Genomic DNA, 23,917 nt, shown 5'->3' on the forward strand with positions numbered 1-23,917 from the left:
TTAAATGTCTTGCGGTCAAATGGTCCGAGAACCTCCTGGTTTCGTTAAGCTTGAGCAATACTTCCTGATAGTTGACCTACAGTATACTGCTTGTGCAACACCTCTCTGGAACAGTAATATGTCACACATTATACATCATAAAAAATATTAAGTATCCTATACATAATTATTCCAACACTTCACAATCACACCTTTTATAAATATGTAATATTAAATAATTTTTTATGAAGTCAATTTTGAAGAATTCGAAGGCACAAAAGTTCTTTAATGATCGACTAATGAAACATCTGTAAAATATGAAAGTCTGGCTAGGCATGAGAAAAATAAGTCATATTTTCATCTGGAGATGAAGCTTCAAGGTTCATCAAAGAAAAGAAGAGACAATGAAAAATATCAGAGATGTTAACTTTCTAATTAAAGCTGAATTTTATAAGGATGAGTTGGAGAGATGTAAACTAAACTAAACCAACAATATCTTCTGATGAATAAAGGCAAACATCGTAGCTCTGCACACAAAGTACTTTGTAAATCCCTTTGGATAAAAGCGTCTGCTAAATACATAAACATAAAAATAGGTCAAACATGTCCTCATGTCTCTGTCATTAGTTACAAAGCTATATAACATGGTGATTTACTGGTTTTTATAGGACGCCTTCTGTTTCCTGAATATTTTCTACTGGTTACCAATTGGGTTTCATGGCAGCTGCTGTCTGTCCCACTCGTTGTCCTCCTGGTTGGACACAGTTTGGCTCTGGATGCTTTCTTTACTACCAGTCCAGGACCTGGAATGATGCAGAGGTACTGAACACATTCCCAACCGCACTGAACAATAGCGATTGCTTTAGTCTTTATTGAAGGAGAGAAGCTGTTTGGATGACTTACAATCAGTGGCCAATAGAGGGCGCTAGCGTGCTGCCCCACCCATTCAATGACCCTAATTAAGACATAAAAGAAAAAATCTTTTTCATATAAAAGTGTTAAGTATTTCTAAATAAATCAATATATATTTTTTAGATGTGCAGGATCAATATTTAATCTTTAATGATTAGTAAAGCGTCATTTCATTTTTCTTCAGATTGGTGACATATTTCCGTTCTTGTTCAATTGCATTTCGAGAGCGAGATCCTCTGTGGTAGTAGCACTAGACATCTTCCAGGCATGTGAGTAAAACTAGCAGCAATTTAGCGGACAGGAAGAATGAACGTTAGCCAGCATGCGCGGATGACACGGTGTTCCCCTTTAAGGCTTGGCTAACTGCATGCAGCGAGGCTATGGCTTTATCCTGCTTTCTTTCCTCCTTTTTTAAATGTCAGGATCTGATCCAGCATGGATAAAGACAGCTAGGACTGATTTAAAGCACTTTGTAGAAAAGGCAAAGAATAACAAACAATCTGGGATTCACATGGAAAATAATAGAATATATATTATACTTTTTCTAGATGTTTGTTATTTTGCATAGTTGCTCTTAAATAAACGCATTCTCAGAAAATAAGTAGTTTATATATATTAAAAAATATATAGTTAAACTGGTACATTGATTTTTTAGGTTTGTGACCAAATATTGGAGCATACAGAACACGGATTTACCTTCACAGCCTCAGAAGAGCAAGATCTATGTACAAAAAATAAATCTGGATATTTAATTATTTTTTGTCTTTTCTAAAGTGTTTTTATACTGTTATGATTCTATTTGTTAATATGTTGTATAGTGCTATTTACAGAGTCAAAGAAAGAAAAGAAGAAATGTGGCCCCTCTACTCAGTGTAGCGAACTGAAGGAAACGGTTTTAATGGTTTTGAATAACCATAAAAAGTTCCCTTTTACTCATTTAGATGTTTTCTCCAATTACCTTAACAAGAAATGTTTCCTGATCCATTATTTTACTCTAATTAAATACAAAGAAACACATCAGATACCCTGATGCTGTTATGTTGGTCATGAGTTCAGGGACCAAACATTGAGTAATCCAGTTTCAGGTCTATTGATTAATTAAACAGGCTAATTATCACCTGTATAACAGCTTTCCATCTACGCAACTCTGCTTCATGCCACAAAGCAAAGATATCAGAAGTGTGAAAAACACTGTGATGAGACATAACATCAAGCCTAAGGCTTAAACACATAGGAGACTGACCTCTAGTGGTCAGAGGAGGAACTCCATCCTTCAGATAAGTTCCTGGTTTATCAGTGAAGCAGGAAGAGAAGCAGAGTTAGAAACCATCAGCAGCTCAGGATGAAGGTCTGTTATACTTTGATCTGCATCCTCTTCCTCAGTGAGTACATTATTTTAGCTCTATATATTTTTTCTGCTCTCATCCTTCATCCTTTCAGCTCGTTTACTTTGTATCAGTGAGTTTTTCTACATTGTTCAAACGTCTGAAGTCAGATCTATATCAGTATATCTTGTTCTGTATCTGCTTCCTGTTGGTCTCTCTGGTAAAATCAGTTTAAAAATAAAGTCAGTTGTTAAAATGCAAACTTAAATTCTAATAAATTACAGTTACGTCTTGTAGAGGTTGATATATGTTGCTTTGGAGAATTTAAAGTTTAGTATGAGTTTAAGATTATTAAAATAAACATAAAAAGCAGCCTTTTTATTTTACAAATAGCTAAAACGTCATCGCAGACGCAGAGATATGATCTGTAGAACAGGGTTGTGTTTTACAAAAATAGAGAATAAAAATAAATCCTGTTAACGTTTTACGTTTATATGTGCTCCTCAGTTGGAGATTTAACCAGGTGGAGAGAAAGAAATCAGAAAGTTGTTGAGATAAAAAGATGATTAGAGAATTCACTAGAATCTGTTAGAAATGTTGGAATCAATGCACATTTATTCTCACACCTTCAGTTAAATTTATTCAACTATTTTCTCTTCAAGCTGCTGAATCTGACAGTTATTACTGACTGTTTATCTCCTCAGCAGCTCTGCAGGATGGAGACGCTGGAGGAACTTATAGAGGAATGGAAGGAACCAACATCACAGTTGGATGTAAATTTAATAATGTTGGCATTAGTAGGTTCTTCTGTAAGGAAAACTGTAAAGGAGAAAATAATATGATTGATACAATAGAAAACAGACATCAGAGAGGAAGATACAGCATTCAGTATGAAGGAACTGGTTATTTCTCCTCTGTTCTGTCTGTGAGCATCACATACCTAAAACCATCAGACTCTGGACAGTACTGGTGTGGCCTGGGTGACGTTTGGATTCATGGTCTTTATGATGGTTTTAATCTGATTGTGACAGAAGGTGAGTTTCCTCCTGAAAATGTTCCTTCTTGTCTCTGAAAGAAAACTCTGCTCACTGACAGCTTCTTCTGATCCAAATGACCTCAGACAGGAAACTGGCTTTAAATAGTAGCTCAGATGTTTTGAACTGATCTAAATCCTCCAACATGTTCAAACTGGGACTCATGCAGACAAACATCTTCATTGGTATCATGATGATGAAATATTATTGTCAGCTTTAAACTCATTTGTTCTGATTCTGTTTCATTTCTCACAGCTTCAACCGCCTCAGAACCAAACCGGACTCTGGAAACTTTTACATCATCATCATCAGTTTCAACAGAAACCTTCACTTCCTCCTCATCTAATTCTTCATCTGAAAACACCCAGCAGAGCAGAACATTAGCCGGACATAAAGGCAAAGTATCAGTTCAATGTGTTTATATTTTAACATTTCTGTATGTTAATGAAGCTATTAGTGACCCCAACATTCAAATTGTGTAAGGTATCATATTTGCAGACATCAGCTTTTTGATGGTTCTGAAAACTCTAACTGGGTTTTATATACAGTAAGGGGTTCTGTGACTCAGAAGCAGAACATAGAGGGAAAGCTGAGTTTATCCATATTCATGTAAATTATCCACATGGTTGGAGAGTCTTTTGGTGTGTTTTAGGCTAACAGCGAGAGCTGGGGTCCGTTCCACAAAGCAGGTTTAACAAACTCAGATAAAAATCCTCTACTCTAAATTGATCTAGCCTAAGGTTGGGATTTCTGAGTTTTTCTTTTCACAACAGCTGCTATTAATTATTTCAATCGTCTCTAAGTAGAGTTAACCTTTTGGGGAAAAGTTTGAAAAGCCATCATTAATGGAGCCCGGATTCTTAGGCATCCGCCCGGGAACCCTGGAACCCTTAGCCTGCCCATCTTTACCGAACCTCCTGTAACTGGGTCAACGGTCAAATGGCCGCTTTTCAGTCTATTTATCCGCAGATGATTTAATTCTAGTCAATAAACAGCGAACCAGTTACTATTCTGCTGGAAGCCAACCTGGGAGAATAGGGAGATCTCTCTGAAGACCTCGTCACCTCTGACCTAAGAATCAGAACATCTTATGGTATATATAAGAAATGTGTTTTATTTATCTAGAAAGGAACCAGACAAAGAGCAGCCTAAAGACCTCTTATGATGACCAAGACAAATGGACCTAGTGTTCTGGAGCCAGGCCTGGAGGTGGGGCATGCTGGCAAGCGCCTGGTGGCGAGCTTTTACCCATGGATCTCGAAGAGGAAACATGGGTCCCCCTTCCAATGGGTTTACCACCTGTAGGAGGGGCCAAAGGGTTGGGTGCAATGTGTGATGGGTGGCAGTCCAGGGCGGGGGCCTTGGCATTCGGATCCTCTGCTGAAGAAGCTCACTCTTAGGACATGGAATGTCACCACTCTGGTGGGGAAGAAGCCTGAGTTAGTGCGCGAGGTTGAAAGATTCCGGCTAGAGATAGTTGGACTTACCGCGATGCATGGCTCTGGCTCCTGAACCACTCTCCTTGAGAGGGGCTGGACATTCTTCCACTCTGGAGTTGCCTGAGGTGAGAGGCGCCGACTTGGAGTGGGCATACATGTTGCCCCTCATCCTGGTGCCTGTACGTTGGCGTTCACCCCGGTGAACAAGGGTGAACCGCATATGTGTAGGGGGATGGGTTCTGACTGTTGTTTGTACTTATGCACAGAACAGCAGTTCATGGGGGGTACTAGAGAGTGTGCCTCCTGGGGACTCCCTTGTTCTTCTGGAGGACTTCAAGGCTCACGTGGGCAAGGACAGTGAGACCTTGGCAGCCGTGGTTGGAAGGAATGGTCTCTGCCTGACCTGAATTCTAGTGGTGTTCTGTTGTTGGACTTCTGTGCTTGTCATGGACTAATCATAATGAACACCATGTTCAAGCATAAGGGTGTCCATATGTGTTCTTGGCACCAGGACACCCTAGGCTGTAGAGGATAATGATCAAATTTGTTGTTGTGTCATCTGACCTGGGGCCATTTGTCTTAGACACTTGGGTGAAGAGAGGGGCGGAGCTCTCCACCGACCACTACCTGGTGGTGAGTTGGCTCCGATGGTGGGGGAGGACCCCGGTCAGACCTGGTAGGCCCAAACGTATTGTGAGGGTTTGCTGGGAAAGTCTGGCAGAGTCCTCCGTGAGAAGGAGCTTTAACTCCCATCCCCGGCAGAGCTTTGAACATGTTCCAAGGGAGGAGGGGGACATTGAGTATCAGTTGACCATGGTCCGTGCCTCCATTGTTGAGGCGGCTATTCAGAGCTGTGGCTGCAAGGTTGTCGGTGCATGTCGCGGTGGCAACCCTTAAACACGCTGGTGGACACCACCGGTGAGGTAAGCTGTCAAGCTGAAAAAGGAGTCCTATCGGGCTTTATTGACGTGTGGGACTCCAGAAGCAGCTGATAATTACCGGCAGTCAAAGCGGCATGTGGCTCGGCTGGTCGCTGAGGCAAAAACGCAGGCGTGGGAAGAGCTTGGAGAGGCCATGGGGAAAGACTTCCGTACGGCTTCAAAGCAATTCTGGTCCACAATCCGGCGTCTCAGGAGGGGGAGGCAGTGCAGTACAAACACTATTTATAGTGGGGGTGGTGTGCTGCTGACCTCGACTCTGGACTGCGTATGTCGGTGGGCGGAGTACTTCGAAAACTCCTTAAACCCACCAACACGTCTTCCATCGAGGAAGCAGAGCCTGGGGGCTCCGGGTCGGGTTCTCCCATCTCTGGTGCTGACTTCACTGAGGTGGTTAAAAAGCTCCAAGGCCCCAGGGGTGGATGAGATCCGCCCTGAGTACCTTCAGGCTCTGGATGTTGTGGGGCTGTGTTGATAAATGTGACTCTGCAATATTGTGTGGACATCAGGGGCAGTTCCCCTGGTTTGGCAGACTGGGGTGGTGGTCCCTCTATTTAAAAAAGGGGACCGGAGGGTGTGTTCCAACTACAGAGGAATCCCACTCTTAAGCCCCCCTGGTAAGTTCTATTCCGGGGTTCTGGAAAGGAGGGTCAGTCGGATAGTCGAATTTAAGATTATCATTAAAATAAAGACAGAAACGTTCTGTGTTTTTGTTTCGCTTACCTAAGAACCCAGCTTCTATGACCTAATGGTGCTGATGGTGGGTTTCTTTTATGTTTGTATTGCACACTCTAACAATGGAGACTTAGATGCATGCATTGGTTGTAAAACAGTCCTTAATTTTCCGAAAATACAAATAGCAGGTATGTGTAAAAGTGGCTGCGATGAAATACTGTACTGCATATGTTTTATACTAACTTAGCTGCAGTTCCAATTAAAATAATGGAATTCCTTTAGGAAAGCAAAAGCATACATTCTGCCCAATGGAGCTATACAACCTATAATCACAACCATAAAATGTCTGTTCATAATGTTAACCACTTCAACTTACCTAGAAATACAAATAACAGGCACATGTAAACCTGCTGTGTTTCACACAGGTGTCTGTGATGGTCTACTGCACTGCAAATGGACCCAACTCTGAAACTGCTCTTAGTGCCTGTTTGCGCTGGTCTTTACTTAAAGCTCAGTACTGCTCACCAAAATATTAATGATCAAATGTGCATTTTACAGCAGAGTACAACCTAACATGAACAATTGGCCAAACGGAAATAAGTTGTGATATTTTACCAGTAGATTATGAATAAATGATTAACTAGAACTGGAAGTTGTTGTTAATTAATAGATCATTCAAAATCAAAGGGTAAAACCAATTGAATGTCATTGGTTGAATGTTTTTACAAAACAGGCCTGTGAGCTTTGAATTAATCAGTAAATCTTTTAACATCTCTGCAGGTCCGCTGCTTATTGTGGGTCTGAGTTTTTCCATCCTGAGCATCATATTAGCAACGGCTCTGCTGATTTTCTTCAGGAAGAGGATCTTTGGTCAGCGGAAAGGTGAGTTACAGAATCTGCTTTGCTTCCATCACTAATAGAAAACAAACAGGATTCTAGTTTTCACATATCCATCAGTAGTTAAAGGACGAGGTTCAGCAAATGCAAATTCTGCCTGTAAATCAATGACAGCACCATTGTCACTGAATGAGCTGAAGCCTCATTTGGAACTTTTAAACAGGCTTTTAAAAAAATAGTTGATAATTTGCTGCTGTAATATTATAGTTTTTTAGAATAAAAAGCTGGAGGATATGCATGATCAAAAAATAACAGAAATACAATTATAGAGCATTCAGTACTTTCAGAAAGCCCACGCTGTTTCTGAACAAATACATTATTGTATGAGTTAAGTTCTGTTCCGTTTATGTCTCTTTCCTTGTATGTATAAAGTCCCACGCTCCTGAATGCACCATAGCTATCCGACGCTCGTGAATGCATCACCGGTCTGTGAACGCAGTGCTGTGTAGAAGCGCGTTTGATTTTCTGCTAAAGCTTTGCAGTTTCCAAACTCACGTCGGCTTTCACTGTTTATTGTTTTGTGTGAATAACAAGAGACTACTACAAATAAATCAGCCGTACCTCGGACAAATTATTTGGATTTAATATTGTTCATAACACCCGTACTTTTTTAAAATGAATCTACCAAATAGTAAAGAGTAGCGTGTAAGGTTTGTTTTAAAAATGTAAGGAATAGAAAGTACAGATACTTGTGTGAAAATGTAATGAGTAGAAGTCAGAAGTAGGAGGAAAAACAAGTAATGGAGTAAAGTATAGATACCTAAAAAGTGTACGTAAGTACAGTAACGAAGTATTTGTACTTCGTTACTTGACACCTCTGCAAATATCGATAGAGTTAAAGGTAACTTTGTTTCAGGCTTTGTCTTCAAAAGACAGAACTAAGAACTTTTATTTTAGCAGCATAGTTAAAGTTCTGGTAAAATAAATTATAATTATAAGGCTTCCAAACATATAAAGAATATGAGCAAGCTCAGAAAGCAAAGACTCTACCATGTTATTTTGTCAAACACCATAAAATTCTGATTTTTATTTCTCAGAATGGGAGAATTCTCAACTTTGAAGGGAATCTTGGGCAGGTTTTTGTTCCAAAGTAATATAGTAAGCACTTAATCCGGGACAGGGACACAGGGGCAGCAGTTTCAGATGAGACAACCAGATTTCCCTCTCCCCTTCTCAAATAATTTTACTCCTTCCTATGACTATTTGGTATAACTTGGATCAATTAGAATTTCTCCTCTCTTTGTTTTAATTTTTTTGAAAAAAAAGATGTATCCAATAAAGTTTAATATCTGGTGAAAAACAGTAAATGTCAAACGATCCTTTTCCTTTGACTAATGAGCTTAAAACACTGATTTATTTTCTTTTATGTCTCTTATTTTTCTATACACATGAAATTGATTTAAAGTCAGAATGTAATACTTTTCTGGCCTCTAGTGATCAAAAAGCATATTACGCTTCCTTCTGCTTTTCTTCATAGCAGTTCATCAGAGTTGTTAGAAAAAGAGTAAGATAGAAATAGTTAATAGTGGAGTTATAATATTAGGTGAGACCAGGCTCAAAAACTTTAAAATACCTCGCATATTCAGCTAAATAACCAACATTAAATAGAAATTGCGTTTGTTTTTAAAAAGTGGGCGTTGACCTTTCTTTGTAACGTTCGTTCTACGGGTGGGCGTGCATGGAACGTTCCCGACGATGACGTCACATTTCGTCTATATATTGAGCTTTGCGCCGGGCACCTGAACCAGTTCGTTCCAGGCGTTGGAAGAGGTGGACGCGTTTGTAGGTTTCTTAGCGAAAGTAGGTATTTTGAAAGTCTGATTTTAGATACACCCAAAACTCTTACATAATTATTTGTAGAGAAACATATCCTGGTCTTTAAACAGCTAGAAAAGGATACAAAAGAAAACATTTTGTCAAGAAACAAGAGGATTTTAAAAGATGGCTAAATTTCTTTTTAAGCTCAAAAAACACCAATCTGCCTCTAATCTTACGGAGTTATATGAAGAAATACCCTCAACCTCTCAAAGTTTTCAGAAAATGTATAAAACAGGCAGAGAGCAGGGTGTTGCAGATAATGCTCTGGGGGTTCAGTCTAATCCAGTCGTCATGCCCAACCCAGAAACATCAAGTTTGTTTCATGAAATAAACCAACTTCTTAAGGAAAATCAAAGCCTTAGATCAAAGCTGGACGCAAGTATCATTCTTCTTCGGCAGGAGAGGGAAAAGAGAATATTGGCCGAGAGAGAAAGTGGAAAATATGATCCCGACATGCAAGACCAACAACAGACTGCAGCAGAACAATGGAAGGTGCTGGACTGTCTTACAAAGGAGAATGAGAAACTGATTCTCAGGCAGATAGAGGACAAAGTCAAAATAAGAAATCTCTGTATGCAGCTAAAATCTGCAAGATCTGTCATTCAACAACTGTCAGGGGTCTTAGAAACAGAAAAACAGAAACTCGCAGCAGCTGAAGAAAAAATAAATGATTGTTTGGGACAGCTTGGTTCTTCTTGTGAAGACTGTGATTCTGAAACTGACAATGAAGCCACAGCTTCTCAGTCTGTGATTGTCAAAGAGGAATCTGTTTTAAAACCAGAGATCGTAGCAGCATCTGAGAACTCTCAAGGTGGAATGGGTATGAAATCATCAGAAACAGGTGAAACAAATGATTGTGTATCCACGGAGTACTACGCTCAAAATCCGCTCGCTTTTTTGTTCTTCGGTCGCTCTAATGTTATCAAAGAGAGCCCAGATCATGATTCACAGATGGTGAAAGAAAACCCAGATTGTGATTCACAGTTTGTCAAACAAGAGGACTCAGACTGTGAAGATGAGGTGTTTGAAGATACCATAGATGGTGATGCCCAGATCGTTGACAATGAAAACCCCAATTGTGATTCTGAGGTATTTGAAGACGCCATAGATGGTGATGCACAGTTCCCTGAAAAAGAGGACTCGGACAGTGAAGACGAGGTGTTTGAAGATACCATAAATTGTGATGCACAATTTACCGAAAAAGAGGACTCAGACTGTGAAGATGAGGAGTTTGAAGATATCATAAATTGTGATGCACAGTCCGTCGAAAAAGAGAACCCAGATCTTGATTCACAGAAGGTGAAAGAAAATCCGGATTGTGATGCCCAGATCGTTGACAATGAAAACCCCAATTGTGATTCTGAGGTATTTGAAGACGCCATAGATGGTGATGCACAGTTCCCTGAAAAAGAGGACTCAGACAGTGAAGACGAGGTGTTTGAAGATGCCATAGATTATAGCCTCATCAGAGAACTTTGTCAGTCTGAGAATTTCCAAGAGGCCAATGATCTTCCAATGATCCTGATAGCACCAGAAAGTCCTGATTCAGAGATCATCACAGAGGAGCCTGTTTCAGAAATAGCAGAAACCAGTTCAGCCAAAATTCACGCCTCAACACGGAAATCTGTTAAAAGTTTCCTACTCTTGAATATTTTCCACAACAAAAAGAAACCAAGCAGAAAGAGTAAAAACATCTCCACTCCAGTTTTTTCAGCTGTTGGAAAACAATAGCTAAATTACAGGACGAGCCATAGATAATCAATAAAAAGAGCACTTTAAGTTTTCTTTTAACAAACTTAAAATGTAAAAAAAAATAATAATATAAGGATTTTCTATTGTATTCTTTTCTATTCCTTTTTATTCTACTCTCTTCTGTTCTATTCTATAATATTAGTTTCTATACTTTTTTTTATTCTTTTCAATAATTATTTTTTCTAGTAGTTCATCTTATTACAAGGTTTTCTCCTGGAACTCAGGGTTTTCCTTAAAAAAAAAAACATTTAAAAACATTTTGAATCTTTCTTTTTAAACTTAACAAGTTATCAGAATTAGCTACAAACAGGCTTCAAGTCAAACAAAACCTAGAACATTCTCTGTTTCATTCATTATATCAGCGCAAACCTGAAGTATCATCACTAGTAATTTTATAACAAAGTACATCTAGATAGATATTTTCTCGGGTGCTGCCATCTTGGAATTCAAATCATGTGCTGTCACTAAAATCCGGATATGGAAATTTCGGTATTATGACATATCAACTGCACCAGATTGTTTACATAGTTACATAACTGAAATATCACAACAAATCAACAGACATAATATGTCAACATCAAAATGCAACTGCATTGGTGTCCACCAGAGAGACTCATGATATGTTATTGTCACCATGTGTTTTTTCTGTTTGTTTTGGAGATCTAATGTTTTAAATTATTGACCCACCTCAACCAAAACACCACATGTGGTTTACAGAAAAATAAGCAAGATAAATAGCAAATCATTTAAATACATAATAATTTGGATAGAAATAAACAGCTGGATTCTGTAGGGCATTGTGAAAACAAGCATATACATAGCTAGAGCATATCGCAATTCTGGGACCAGCCTCGGCATTCAGAGAAAGGTTCAACTTTCCATTTCATTATATTGTCCATCCTAATTATATATTGCAAAAAATTTTCACCTGCCATGTTACTTAGTCTATAAGGGCCACTGAATTTCAATGTACACACATTTGTTACTTAAGTAGAAGTATAGATACTGCAGTTTGAAAACACTCTGGTAAAAGTTGAAGTATTAACTCTTTACTCAAGTAAAAGTGAAAAGTATGTGCTCAAAAACTACTTAAAATATAAAAGTATAAAGTAACCTTTAAAAAAAACAGCCAGATGCCACTATATGAATTGAAAGCTACATTTTTCAACAATTTGGAAAAATTCTTTGAGATAGGGCCAAGGATGAGGGAGGTCTTGTTAGGCTCCGTCTCCATCTCCGGATACACTCTTGCCTGTGTCCGACCTTTCAAGATTTTTTTCTGAATCCGACATTGTAGCATGGCATAGACAATTCACGTTTGCAGTTTGAAGAACAGCTGCTTGCTTCTGATGATTTCCTTTGACGAATAGCTAACCAATGAGTGTTTGTGTTATATGACTCATCCAATTACACTAGTTTTCATTAGATGTGGATGACGCCATTGATCTGCATTGGATGGCACACATGATGTGAAATAAATGTTTATAATCATTAAACCAGCGGTAACCAATTAAAAATCAGCGGGGTCCGAATAAAGAAAATCATGAACCAGTAAAGGTCCGGAGACATTTTTAATGATCTGTTACTTTAAACAGAACTTAACACTAAAATAAAATGAGGTATTTATGCATTCATGTAATACACTGAATTTTTAAATAAAAAAAGGAGAGGAGTTGAGGAGTTGATACTTGTATGACTGTATTGCTGTATGATTCACCAAGAGACTGTTACTAAAAGGCTGGCATATAAACCATGATAATAATTGTGGACATTGAGGACCAATAAGGACCAATTTATTTGTATATTCTGATACTTGCAGTATCAGAATATACAACTGAATATTTTTTTTAGTTCATTTGGGTATTTATAAATGTCGTAGTTCATAAAAAAATGTTTCATTGCAGTAATAATGATCACTTTCCTTGAAATTACATCCATTCTGTTTTTTAACCCTTTGGAGTTCAGCTTTTGGTATTTTGCTCAAAAAAAGACAAAAACTTATTTTGTAGGTGTCCTAAAAATATGTTTATTTATCTGCCATGAACAGGTTAAAATATAAATCAGAACCAATTTTCCTACTTTTTCAGTTCCTCCAGTTAAAACAAGCAATGGTGATCTAACAATGGTAAGTCTAAGTCACTTTAAACTAGCACAGGCATCATGGGATTTTTGTGTTTTCTAACCATCTTTTGATAATTTTCCTCACAAAATGCAATATAAACTGTAAAAGGTTCAAATTTCATGTCCAGTTTCCTGAACTGAACTTTTCAAGCTTGAAAACTGTTCAATTTCTCTGGTATATTCAAGCACAAACCTTAATTTAATTACAGCTAGAAAACATTTATGTTTTGAAAATCTAATTGATTCAAACCCTTCAGTAAATAATCAGTTATTTCTCCTTGAAGGATGATTTAAAAATGTAAATGTACAAACTACAAGTTTTCTCCTTGTCTTCTTGCAGGTTGAAGCTGATGAAGTAGAGTACTCTGAGCTGCATTTGGTTTCTCTCAACAGCGCCCCCTGTTGTCATGCAGATGATGTAATCTACTCTAAACCTAGAGCTAATAGATCTGCCAACGACAACAATGATTCGCCTGCTATTTAGTCCCCTTGATTTGCAGAGCTAGTTTTACAGCAGCTCTGCTGCTCCTGGTCATCAGATAAAATCCTAATCATAAACATGGACAAAAAGATTTGTCATAAATAAAGAATAAAGATATGTATTTGAAATTAAAAAAGGCCAAAAATAATATTAAGTTAATTGAAACAGAATTTACGATTGTGGAGATAATTTGCTCCCCAAAGTGTCACTACATGACCCTGGCCTTGTTATTGAGGGCAGCTGCAAATAGAATTTTTGCAATGGAAGTTTTTGGTCCTGATGGGCCGCAGCCTCCTGCCAGAGGGGAGAGTTTGTGTCCGGGGTGGAAGGTGTCGCCTGCAATCTTTCCTGCTGGCCTCACAGTCCTGGAGGTGAACAGTTCCTGAAGAGAAGAAAGGTTGCATCCAATTATCCTCTCTGCAGAGCAAATTAGACGCTGCAGCTTGCTCTTTTCCCTGGTGCTGGCATCAGGAGGGACTCAATGATGGCAGAGTAAGAGGTGCAACATCATTTCCTTTGGTAGGTTGAACTTCTTCAGCTGCCACAGGAAGTACATCATCTCCTGGGATTTTTGGGTGAAGATGGTGATGTCCAGCTCTCACTTGAGGTTCCGAGCAACAATGAAGCCCAGGAGGCAGGAGAGCCTATGGAAATCAGCTAGCATAACTTGAGCATTTTCAGTGCAAACTCTACAATGTTTGTGTAAAAGCTTCATTTTAATTGCATTGTTTTTAACTTTTGAATTTTACTTTACACGGATGTCTTTATGTTATTGCTGTTGCTGCTTTATGTTCAGTCTCCTGTTTTTTACTATTATTAGATATTTATCACAAATTTTTATTTGCAATAAAGATTTCATATTGCAATGCAAAGATTTGGCATTACTTTTGAAACGGTATTGTTTGTATCCAATGGTGACAGAAATCTTCTTTGACAGCACTGCAATAAAAGCATTCAAACAATTAAAGAGGGGTAAAGACTTTATAATGCATACATAATAAAATATTAATAAATATTCAATATCTAGCCAGACTAATGTTACGCTAAAGACTATACTATTGGATCCATTAGAGTATAGATGGATTTTTGGTTTAGTTCATCCACTAACTGGGAAATTACCAGTGGAACGTCTTCCTGCAGAGACAACTGCTGGTTTCTGCAGCCAAATGCTGCACAGGGAGGCATTTTAAGGCACATTTCCGTGGGAGTGGGGAGTAACAATATGGCAGCCGGCTGCTTCACTGTTCTCAGGCAATCAGCAATCCAGTGAAAAAATAGAGATCAGAGGAATAAACCCATGCATCAGTCAGACATATTTATATAGATTTTTCTTTTTGTTTTGGAGCTCCTAAGTTACATTTTCATATATATGGTTTTTAAAATATTTCAATTCCTCTTTATCGTTAAAAAAATCTGAAAGATGAAGAGCAGGAAGTTGCCTTTTAATAATTTATCTGTGACATCATTGTGGTCGTTAGAGGAAGGCTGTTCATTACTCCTCTAATAAACTGTTTTTTAAAGGTCAGTCTGATGTTCTCTGTGTCGATAGAACAGCTGATTCTATTAATCAGCAGATTTAAGCTCCTGATGAAAACATCAGCATCTATTTAAATGATAAATCTGCACAGCAGAACTTTTTATTAAAGCTCATCTGTTGCTTGAAGAAATCGAGTCTGTTGCCAAAGCAGGAGGAGCCTGACCTCTAGTGGTCAGAGGAGGAACTCCATCCTTCAGAGAAGTTTCTGGTTTATCAGTGAAGCAGGAAGAGAAGCAGAGTTAGAAACCATCAGCATCTCAGGATGAAGGTCTGTTATACTTTGATCTGCATCCTCTTCCTCAGTGAGTACATTATTTTATTTCTCTTCTCAGTTCTTCATCCTTTCAGTTCCTTCAGTTCATCAGTGAGTTTTCCTACCGTGTTAAAGGTTGAATCTAATCCAGTATTTTTGAGTGCAAAATAATGTTGGTGATTAATTAAAAAAATTTAATATCTTTATTCTAAGGTTTAATATTCTATTTTAGGCTTTTCCAATAATTTTTCACTTTGTAAACCAGTAAATGAAAAGTATTATAAATGTCTTCATTCGATTGCCTTCATTTTAGTTCCTCTGTTCTAAAAATAAATGCTATCTCATATCTTTTTATCTCTTTCTAAGAAATATTATGTGTGTTGAACATCAGTCTGCAGACAGTTTTATTTCTGATCCAAAGTCTCAAAGAGAAAAACATCAGCAAGATGTTAAATTGCAGATTTAAATCAACTTTCTACTGTTATAGTTGCCTGTTACAGAGATCACAGCCTGGCGCTTTGGAGAAATTACAGTTTTATAAAAGTCGTAGATCAGTCAGATAAACAGAGGAAGAAGCTCTTTACTTCCTGGATTTATTGCAGGTGAAGAAGCATCAACAGAAACCTAGAAGTTCTGCAGCCGCTTCTTACAAACAAATCACAACCAGCAGAACAGAGCTGTGTTCAACAAAGATATAAAATGAGAGAAAAACTATTTTCACATTTTTATTTGCTCCTCAGTTGGAGATTTAACCAGGTGGAAGAAAGGAATCAGAAAGTTGTTGAGATAAAAAGATGAGAATTCACTAGAATCAGTTAGAAATGTTGGAATCAATGCACATTTATTCTCACACCTTCAGTTAAATTTATTCAACTATTTTCTCTTCAAGCTGCTGAATCTGACAGTAATTACTGACTGTTTATCTCCTCAGCAGCTCTGCAGGATGGAGACGCTGGAGGAACTCGTACAGTAATGGAAGGAACCAACATCACAGTTGGATGTTTATTTGGTTTGTCTGGAAGCATGAGGTTCTTCTGTAAGGGAAACTGTGAAGGAGAAAATATTCTGATAGAAACAACAAAAGAAAGAGATCAGAGAGGAAGATACAGCATTTCGTTGGCAAAAACTGCACCTTATTACTCCTCTGTTCTGTATGTCAGCATCACAGACCTAAAACCATCATACTCTGGACAGTACTGGTGTCATTTGGGTGACATTTGGATTCCTGGTTGTCATGATTATTTTAATCTGACTGTGACAGAAGGTGAGTTTCCTCCTGAAAATGTTCCTTCTTGTCTCTGAAAGAAAACTCTGCTCACTGACAGCTTCTTCTGATCCAAATGACCTCAGACAGGAAACTGGCTTTAAAGGTATACTATGCAACCGGTGTTGATTTTCCAGCGAGGCTCCCCCCAGAGGGCGAAAGTAAAAGTGCACTGTCGTAAATATGCTCAGCTGTTCTCCTGGTTTCTCCGTCAAGCCAGACGCGGTTGTTTTGAGCTTAGCAGACAGGCGAATGCAACGAATGACTAACACAGTGAAAGTATGAACATGCACACAGAGAGAGAGAAACCATTCCAATGCTACTTACAATCGCATCAGCAGAAATGCGAGGTCCGCGTCAGCCTTGCAGCCTTCTTTTTATTTTAGCTCTCGCCATTCGGAAAAAGCTTGCCCAATGTTCACCCTTGTACGACTCCTGTCTCTGTCCAGAGCCCTTTTCCTCTTTCTTGCCTGCTCCAACATGGGCTTTCGCTGTTTTCACGCTGGTTCCGCCATGATAACTGCACAAATATCGCCACTGTGCTAGCAACGAGAATGCTTTTAACTGGGGGCGTGTAGCAGTTCTCGCCGTAAAGCAAGACCGACTCTCGCGAGACTTCTGAGCCTGTGGGTGCGGGCCGAGGGCTCCTGCAATTGCAAGTGCGGTATTTCCCCCACAGACCACCAGGGCGGCCGAGAAAACCTTTGTTCAACCTGAAATGACTCATTTAATCATCCAAAACGTTATGGAACACATTAATTAACTGAAAAATGTTGCATAGTGTGCCTTTAAATAGTAGCTCAGATGTTTTGAACTGATCTAAATCCTCCAACATGTTCAAACTGGGACTCATGCAGACAAACATCTTCATTGGTATCATGATGATGAAATATTATTGTCAGCTTTAAACTCATTTGTTCTGATTCTGTTTCATTTCTCACAGCTTCAACCACCTCAGAACCAAAGTGGACTCTGAAAACTTTTACATCATCATCATCATCATTATCAATAGAATGGATGAGTTCCTCCTCTTCTTTCTCACCATCTAAAACCTCCAAAGAGAGCAGAGCATCAACCACACATAAAGGTAAAAGTATAGTTCAAACTTGTTTATATCTTACTTTACCATTGTTTTAAATCAGTAATGTTTATTCAGTCTGAGGAATGAACCGGAGCAACAGAAGAAACAAGTAAATGAACAATAAGAACCAATGTGTATATATGCAGAGGGAAAAATTAGAGAAACACAGGATGCAGAAGTTCATCTCAAATTAAAATGAAGTGAAAGGTACAGGATGAACAGCCCGTGCAAGTCTGAAACCTCTAAAGAGTTGCTTACTATATTCATATATTCAAACACTAATGGTGGTAAGCTGCACTGTAGCCATATCTGCCCTGGGGCAGACCTACAGAAGGCAAGTTTTTATTAAGAACAAGGTTTAAAAAAAAAGTAGATTGCAGTGGCATAATGGCAACACAGGTAATCAAAGACGATAAAGACAAATTATCAAAATAAAATTATTACATGAAAAATGAAAAGAAAGTTGGACGAACTAATGAAACTATTAATTTTTAGACAGCACAGTCTAAGGCTGCTGTGAACAAACATATCTAATCAACATATCTAATCTCTATTGAAGCAAACTGAGGCTTTTAGAACTTTTAGAGTTTCCTGGGAGTTTTTTCTGTTTAGCTTAAAAACAAAAAGCTGCTTTTTCATGTTTTGTTCTGGTTCTGCAGAGCAGATTTGATCCAGAAGAGCTTAGAGGTCTGGCTGTTGATCCACTGATGACAAGTCTGTAATTTATATATGAGCTCAGATTCAGTGATTCATGAACTAACAATGATTTTAAAGTTTATTTTCATGGAGCCAGTGGAAGAACTTTAGAACTGAGCTGATGTTCTCCACTTTCTTAGTTCTGAGGATGCAGGCAGCAGCGTTCTGGGTCAGCTGCAGCTCTGTGATCTACTTTCTATAGTTCTAGTGAGGATGCTGATAGGTAGACCTGTAAAGACACTTTTCCAGGAGCAAACATCTTCATTGGTATCATGATGATGAAATATTATTGTCAGTTTTAAACTAATTTGTTCTGATTCTGTTTCATTTCTCACAGCTTCAACCACCTCAGAACCAAAGTGGACTCTGGAAACGTTTACATCATCATCATCATCATCATCATCACCACCATCATCATCATCAGAAAGGATGAGTTCCTCCTCTCCTTCCTCACCAACTGAAACCACCAAACAGAGCAGAGCATCAGGTAAAGTATCAGTTTAATGTGTTTCTGATTTTTCCTCATTGCTGTAAATCAACAATGGAGAGTCATGAAGAGTCTGATACGCCTCATTTCTCACTTTGTCAGAATAAAACCAAACTGTTCTCTTGTTAAAACCTCTGCAGGTCTGCTGCTCTATGTGCTTCTGTCTCTGGTCGCCAAGATCATCTTATTTTCAACACCTTTGGTGATTTTCTGCAGGAAGAGGAGGCTCACTGAAAGCAAAGGTGAGGAAAAACAAAACACTAAACTGCTTTTTTTTCTGCTCACTTTAAAAACAGCATCGATACCAAAGCTCTTCTTAGCCATGAAGGCTTCTTCCATGTTTTCTGCAGAGTGTTGATCAGCCTTCTCTACATGTCAGAGGTCTGCAGGGTCATGAAAGTAACCGTCAATAAACAAAGAATCTGAAGATTAGTTTGATGATAATCAGTTATTTCTGCAGATTATTTCTGTTTGTTGCTTCAGATCAAAATCTGCTCTGAGCATCAATCAGCAGATCAGCCTGATACTGAAGACGTTTTCTAGGATTTTGTTTCTAGTTCCTGGAAAGTCTCCTAATCTCTGGAAATCAGCAGTTTCAGCTCTGATCTGAATGTTTTTCAGGTCCTGCTGTGGAAACAGAGTTCAGTGAAATCTCTCAGGTGAGTCTGAATCTTTATAAAACACCTGAGTTTCATTAGTGTTTATAAAACTGTCTCAGTGATTCAAATCTTCCTCCTCCTCTTCTTCTTCTTCTTCTTCCTGCAGACCAACCCATAGAGGGAGGAGATCAGAGGAGGACGGACAGAACAATCATCTGCTGAGGAAACATCTTCACTTTAGACCTGAACTAAACTCAGAAACAATCAGAGCTCAAAATCCAGATTAAGAAGATTTAATTTGAAGTTTGACAACAAAATTATTGAAAAACTATTTTTTATTTTAGCTCTCAGTCTCCTAACAGCATCATGTTTCTAAAACAAACTAATTTCTGCTTCATTGTTTATCAATAATATCTTAAGTCTGAGGTTAAAGATCTTGTGTCTTCATGTCTTTGTTAACCTTTATTTTAATCTGTTTTTCAGTTTAAATATTTTATCTCCTTCATGCTTTAATAAAACTTTTCTCATAAATGTCTCTGAAATGGAAGACAACACTGAATTTGAACCAGTTTTGGGGGAGAAGAACCAGTAACCAGATGCAGAAGCAACTCAACAGTGTTTGCGTAGCGCTGAATGAAAGCCACTAACTTCTCAGAAGCTGATGAATCGGAATAACCAACACGAATAACTGGGGATAATGATCTGGCCCCGATAGCTGGCTGAACCGTATAAAGCAGAACAGGTGGATAAGATGAATGATAGAGTGCAGGGAGGAAAGGGCAGGTGAATGAAGTGAGTAATTAGATCAGCTACCGGGTCTGCGATCATGACACCGCTGACTCCAATAAGGTTTTGTGGGGTTTCTTTTGTGTTTTTATTTTTATTTGTATCTGATTGACTCGTGTTGTTTTATTAACTAAATACTGATAGGTTTAAAAATAATAACTCCTTATTGTCCTAGAAATGAAAACCAAACAAAGCAAGCTTTCTTTTCTGCAGAAAAGAGAGAGGGAGAACAGACCGAGGATGAGACCCTTGAAAAGTCTGTATTCAACTCTGCCACAACTTCTCTTTTCTGCTCCTTTTATTGTCTGACTTCAAAGGAATAACAGGAGTGGTTAAAAGTTACCAGGAGGGGTCAGACATTATCAGTCACCTACGGCTGGATCGATGGATAATACCTGAGAGAAATATTTGCTCTCCCCATTTAGAGCAACACTTAACATTCCTGGGCCAGATACCTGTGACTTGAAATGAAATTATAGTGTAACATAACCACTATGTTATTTTTCACTTTCTGTATAAAGAACATTAAAGTGTACCAATGACAAACTGTCTCGTAGAACAGTCATGTGATTGATCATATTATTTCAAAAGTCCACTGGTTAAAAAATGATGATGGGAATTAAAGGAATAGTACACCCAAAACATGATTAGCCTTCATTTTCTACTCACCCCCATGCTGAACAACACTCTGGAGTACTTTTTTGATATCTCAAATGCATCTGGAGATCTGGGAGGCTTCTTGCTGTCTGCTGACATTCAAATAATGGAGGTCTATGGCGCCCGAGGCAGAAAGGTCCACAAAAGTCTACAAAAAACGTGTCAATATTCCTCCATACTGCTCGTCCAATGTATTCCAAGTGTCCTGAGTGGGTAGCGTCCATAATTTACTCGAAACGAAGTCATTTAGAATGTTTTTAGAGCATAAACAGTAGTGTATAGGATTTCCTAAAAGCGCGTTCACGAGTCTACAGAAACCGCGGCAGACCAAACCAGATGAAAGTGCGCATTCAGCTCGGCAAAGAACTCATGCTCTTCCTCAACACTGAAGTCCTCAGACTTTTTTCTTTCGTTGTTTCTTTCTTTGCACAGGTAAACAGCACATTTCTTCTTCTACGCTTGCATTATCGGCAGAGCAGACGCTGAATGCGCACTTTCATCTGGTTTGGTCTGCCGCGGTTTCCGTAGACTCGTGAACACGCTTTCAGGAAATCCTATACACTACTGTTTATGCTCTAAAAACCTTCTAAATGACTTCGTTTAGAGTAAATTCTGGATGCTACCCACTCAGGACACTTGGAATACATTGGACGAGCAGTATGGAGGAATATTGACACGTTTTTTGTGGACTTTTATGGACCTTTCTGCCTCGGGCGCCATAGACCTCCATTATTTGAATGTCAGCAGACAGCAAGAAGCCTCCCAGATCTCCAGATGCATTTGAGATATCAAAAAAGTACTCCAGAGTGTTGTTCAGCATGGGGGTGAGTAGAAAATGAAGGCTAATCATGTTTTGGGTGTACTATTCCTTTAATATGCTGGGTTATTTTGGTGTGGAAAAATTTTTGAATCAAAAAGGGGCGTGTGCATCGGTGGGGAAGACGCGCAATGACAGCTCTGTGCTGCGGGAGATTTTGTGTGGTTGGTTGTCCGTTAAAAAAAGTCAAAAAATAAAGGAAGAAAGATGAACCACAGACAGAGTTTGTCCCAGCGCCGCAGATCACCGCAGAGATTTGTAGAAAACTGATTGACGGAGTTTGCAAACAGAGGACGCCGCCCGTTGCAAGGAGACGCCGCCCAGGGGGGAAAAAAAAAGACGCTCCGGTGAGATCTGGACCTTATTTTTCTTTTGGGGGATTCTTGGTGGTACCACTCTTTTTCTAATCTTTTTTTTTGGGTGGGGGTTACCGTTTGGATTTTTCGTTTGGACTTTGGACTGAAACGGTTCCAGGATTTTACTTTGGGTTCGAAGTGTATGGAACTCCTGTTTGGACATTATTATAAGAAATAAAAAGAGACGGACAGTTTTGGACTTTCAGTTATTAGGGATGTTTTTGTTTGGTTTTTTTTGCGGATATAAATTGAGACTTTGAGTTTACTTATAAATTGGTTGTGAAGGTTTTTTGGGTTATTTATCATTTATACTGAAATATTATTGAATTAACTTTGGATTCTTGGTAAAAGTGCGATTTTTTTATTATTATTATTTTAAATCAATAGTTGTTTTTTCTGAAAAATTTTAATACTTTGCCTGATTTCCTGTGAAAGTTGTGAGTTCCGCTTTTAATCTAGCTGAATTTCACAATAGCACGTAAATTTTTCTAATACCGTAAATACCTTCTGGATTAACATACAGCCTATTCACTGCAAAAAAAAGGTAATGTGTTATTTATATTTATATACAATGTGGAATTACATGTAAAAGCAAATCTATGTGTGTGGATTTGGAACTTTTTATGTTAAAAACACGTGAAAAATATGTATTTTATATGGGATTCACATGAGAAAAAATGTGCTTCATATAATCGACAAGGACACAAACCCTTTGAAAGCCGGGGTATGAAACCACGGTCCTGTGGGGCAAATTCCTGCATCCGCCATCTCTGTTAACCTACTTTCACAGATTTGACTGTGGTGGACATCAACTGAGTTATAAAAATATGTTCACTGCCAGACAACTTGGAATGTGGTTAATGTCGACAGAACTGCCATTTGCTTTATTGCTTTAATGATGGATAAATAAATAAAACTTAATAAATAGTACAGACCAGCGTCATGTTTTTAAACTGCTTCCATTTTTATTTATTTTTATGTATACTCAAAGAGAAAAAAAACTGAAATGTTAGAACTGTAAATATATAGTCATATGTTTTTATTACTGTTTTTATGTATTTTTTGTCCAGAGAGCTGTTATTAACGAAATTTCTTTTTGTTTACACTTGTGTATACAAAATGATAAAATAAATCTAAGAACATTAAAACATTTACACAAAAATGATCAAAATAACCTTAAAAATGTACATCTGTACAAGTTCTTTTACATTTCGACAAATGTAAAAAGGTTGGTATACAGAGCAAATACTGATTATATTCATATGGAAAAAGATCTGAGGTGCACGTGTGAGGAATGTATAAGTATGGACGCAAATCGTTACCATATTTAAAATAAAAAAGCATTTTCAGAAATGCTTTTTTATTTGAAGAATGTGGCTGCATTGAAATTATCAATAATCCTGTTTGCATTTTCATTTTCTTCTTTAACACCGCTCATCCTTTTACTTAATTAAAATGAAAAAGATATTTGAGATTTATTTTTCAAAATGTACCCCAGCAAATAAATACCAAAATTCAATTTGAAATGTAAAATTTGAAAATGAAAAAGCATGAAAAGGCACAGGTCCAGCAGACGAGCTCCTTCAGCAGAAGACTCCTCCTACCCAGATGCACCACAGAGCGCCACAGGAAATCATTCCTACCTGTGGTCATCAGTCACTATAACGCCTCCCTCAAGCGATTCAGCCCCCCCTAACCCCCCCCCCCCCCCCCCCCCCCCCCCCCGTAATTGACATTTATGCACTATTTTTGCACGCCACGTATCAGTTTACTTGGATTTTATCACTTTACTTGGATTTTCACTTCATTTGGATTTAGTTTTTACATATGCATTGATATACGTACAGATATATATACAGAAGAGCTATATGTGTATATATTTTATCTTTTTTATTCTTATTTTTTATCTTTATTATATTGTATAGCTGGATGTGTGTATATATCATATAAAACTGTAACGGGAGCGTGTAACAAAAGTAATTTCCCTCTGGGATTATTAAAGTATTTCTGATT

At 38.2% G+C, this 23,917-nt stretch overlaps 1 protein-coding gene and 1 long non-coding RNA gene across 5 annotated transcripts; both read left to right on the forward strand.

Annotated features, from left to right (window-relative positions):
- The first annotated feature begins 2,146 nt into the window (after positions 1 to 2,146).
- On the forward strand, positions 2,147 to 19,646 carry LOC119773986 (cell wall integrity and stress response component 1-like). Of its 4 annotated transcripts, none has more exons than XM_038271235.1 (7): positions 2,147 to 2,273; positions 2,924 to 3,250; positions 17,369 to 17,426; positions 18,583 to 18,689; positions 18,830 to 18,931; positions 19,311 to 19,348; positions 19,455 to 19,646. In XM_038271235.1, the coding sequence occupies exons 1-7, from the start codon at positions 2,234 to 2,236 to the stop codon at positions 19,464 to 19,466; spliced, it is 684 nt and encodes a 227-aa protein (XP_038127163.1). In that variant the 5' UTR covers positions 2,147 to 2,233; the 3' UTR covers positions 19,467 to 19,646. The 4 variants fall into 4 exon arrangements, 3 of the variants coding, with proteins under 3 accessions (XP_038127163.1, XP_038127162.1, XP_038127165.1); XM_038271234.1 differs by having other exon boundaries at positions 2,172 to 2,273; positions 2,921 to 3,250; XM_038271237.1 differs by lacking the exon at positions 17,369 to 17,426 and having other exon boundaries at positions 2,172 to 2,273; positions 2,921 to 3,250; positions 18,627 to 18,689.
- LOC119773989 lies at positions 12,855 to 13,447 on the forward strand. The gene is made up of 2 exons (XR_005279478.1): positions 12,855 to 12,894; positions 13,231 to 13,447. It is a non-coding gene; the product is annotated as an uncharacterized LOC119773989 (long non-coding RNA).
- Positions 19,647 to 23,917: the final 4,271 nt, after the last annotated feature.

The sequence above is a fragment of the Cyprinodon tularosa genome, unplaced genomic scaffold (genome assembly GCF_016077235.1).
Source record: "Cyprinodon tularosa strain WSP-4 unplaced genomic scaffold, ASM1607723v1 ctg796, whole genome shotgun sequence".
NCBI lineage: Eukaryota > Metazoa > Chordata > Actinopteri > Cyprinodontiformes > Cyprinodontidae > Cyprinodon > Cyprinodon tularosa.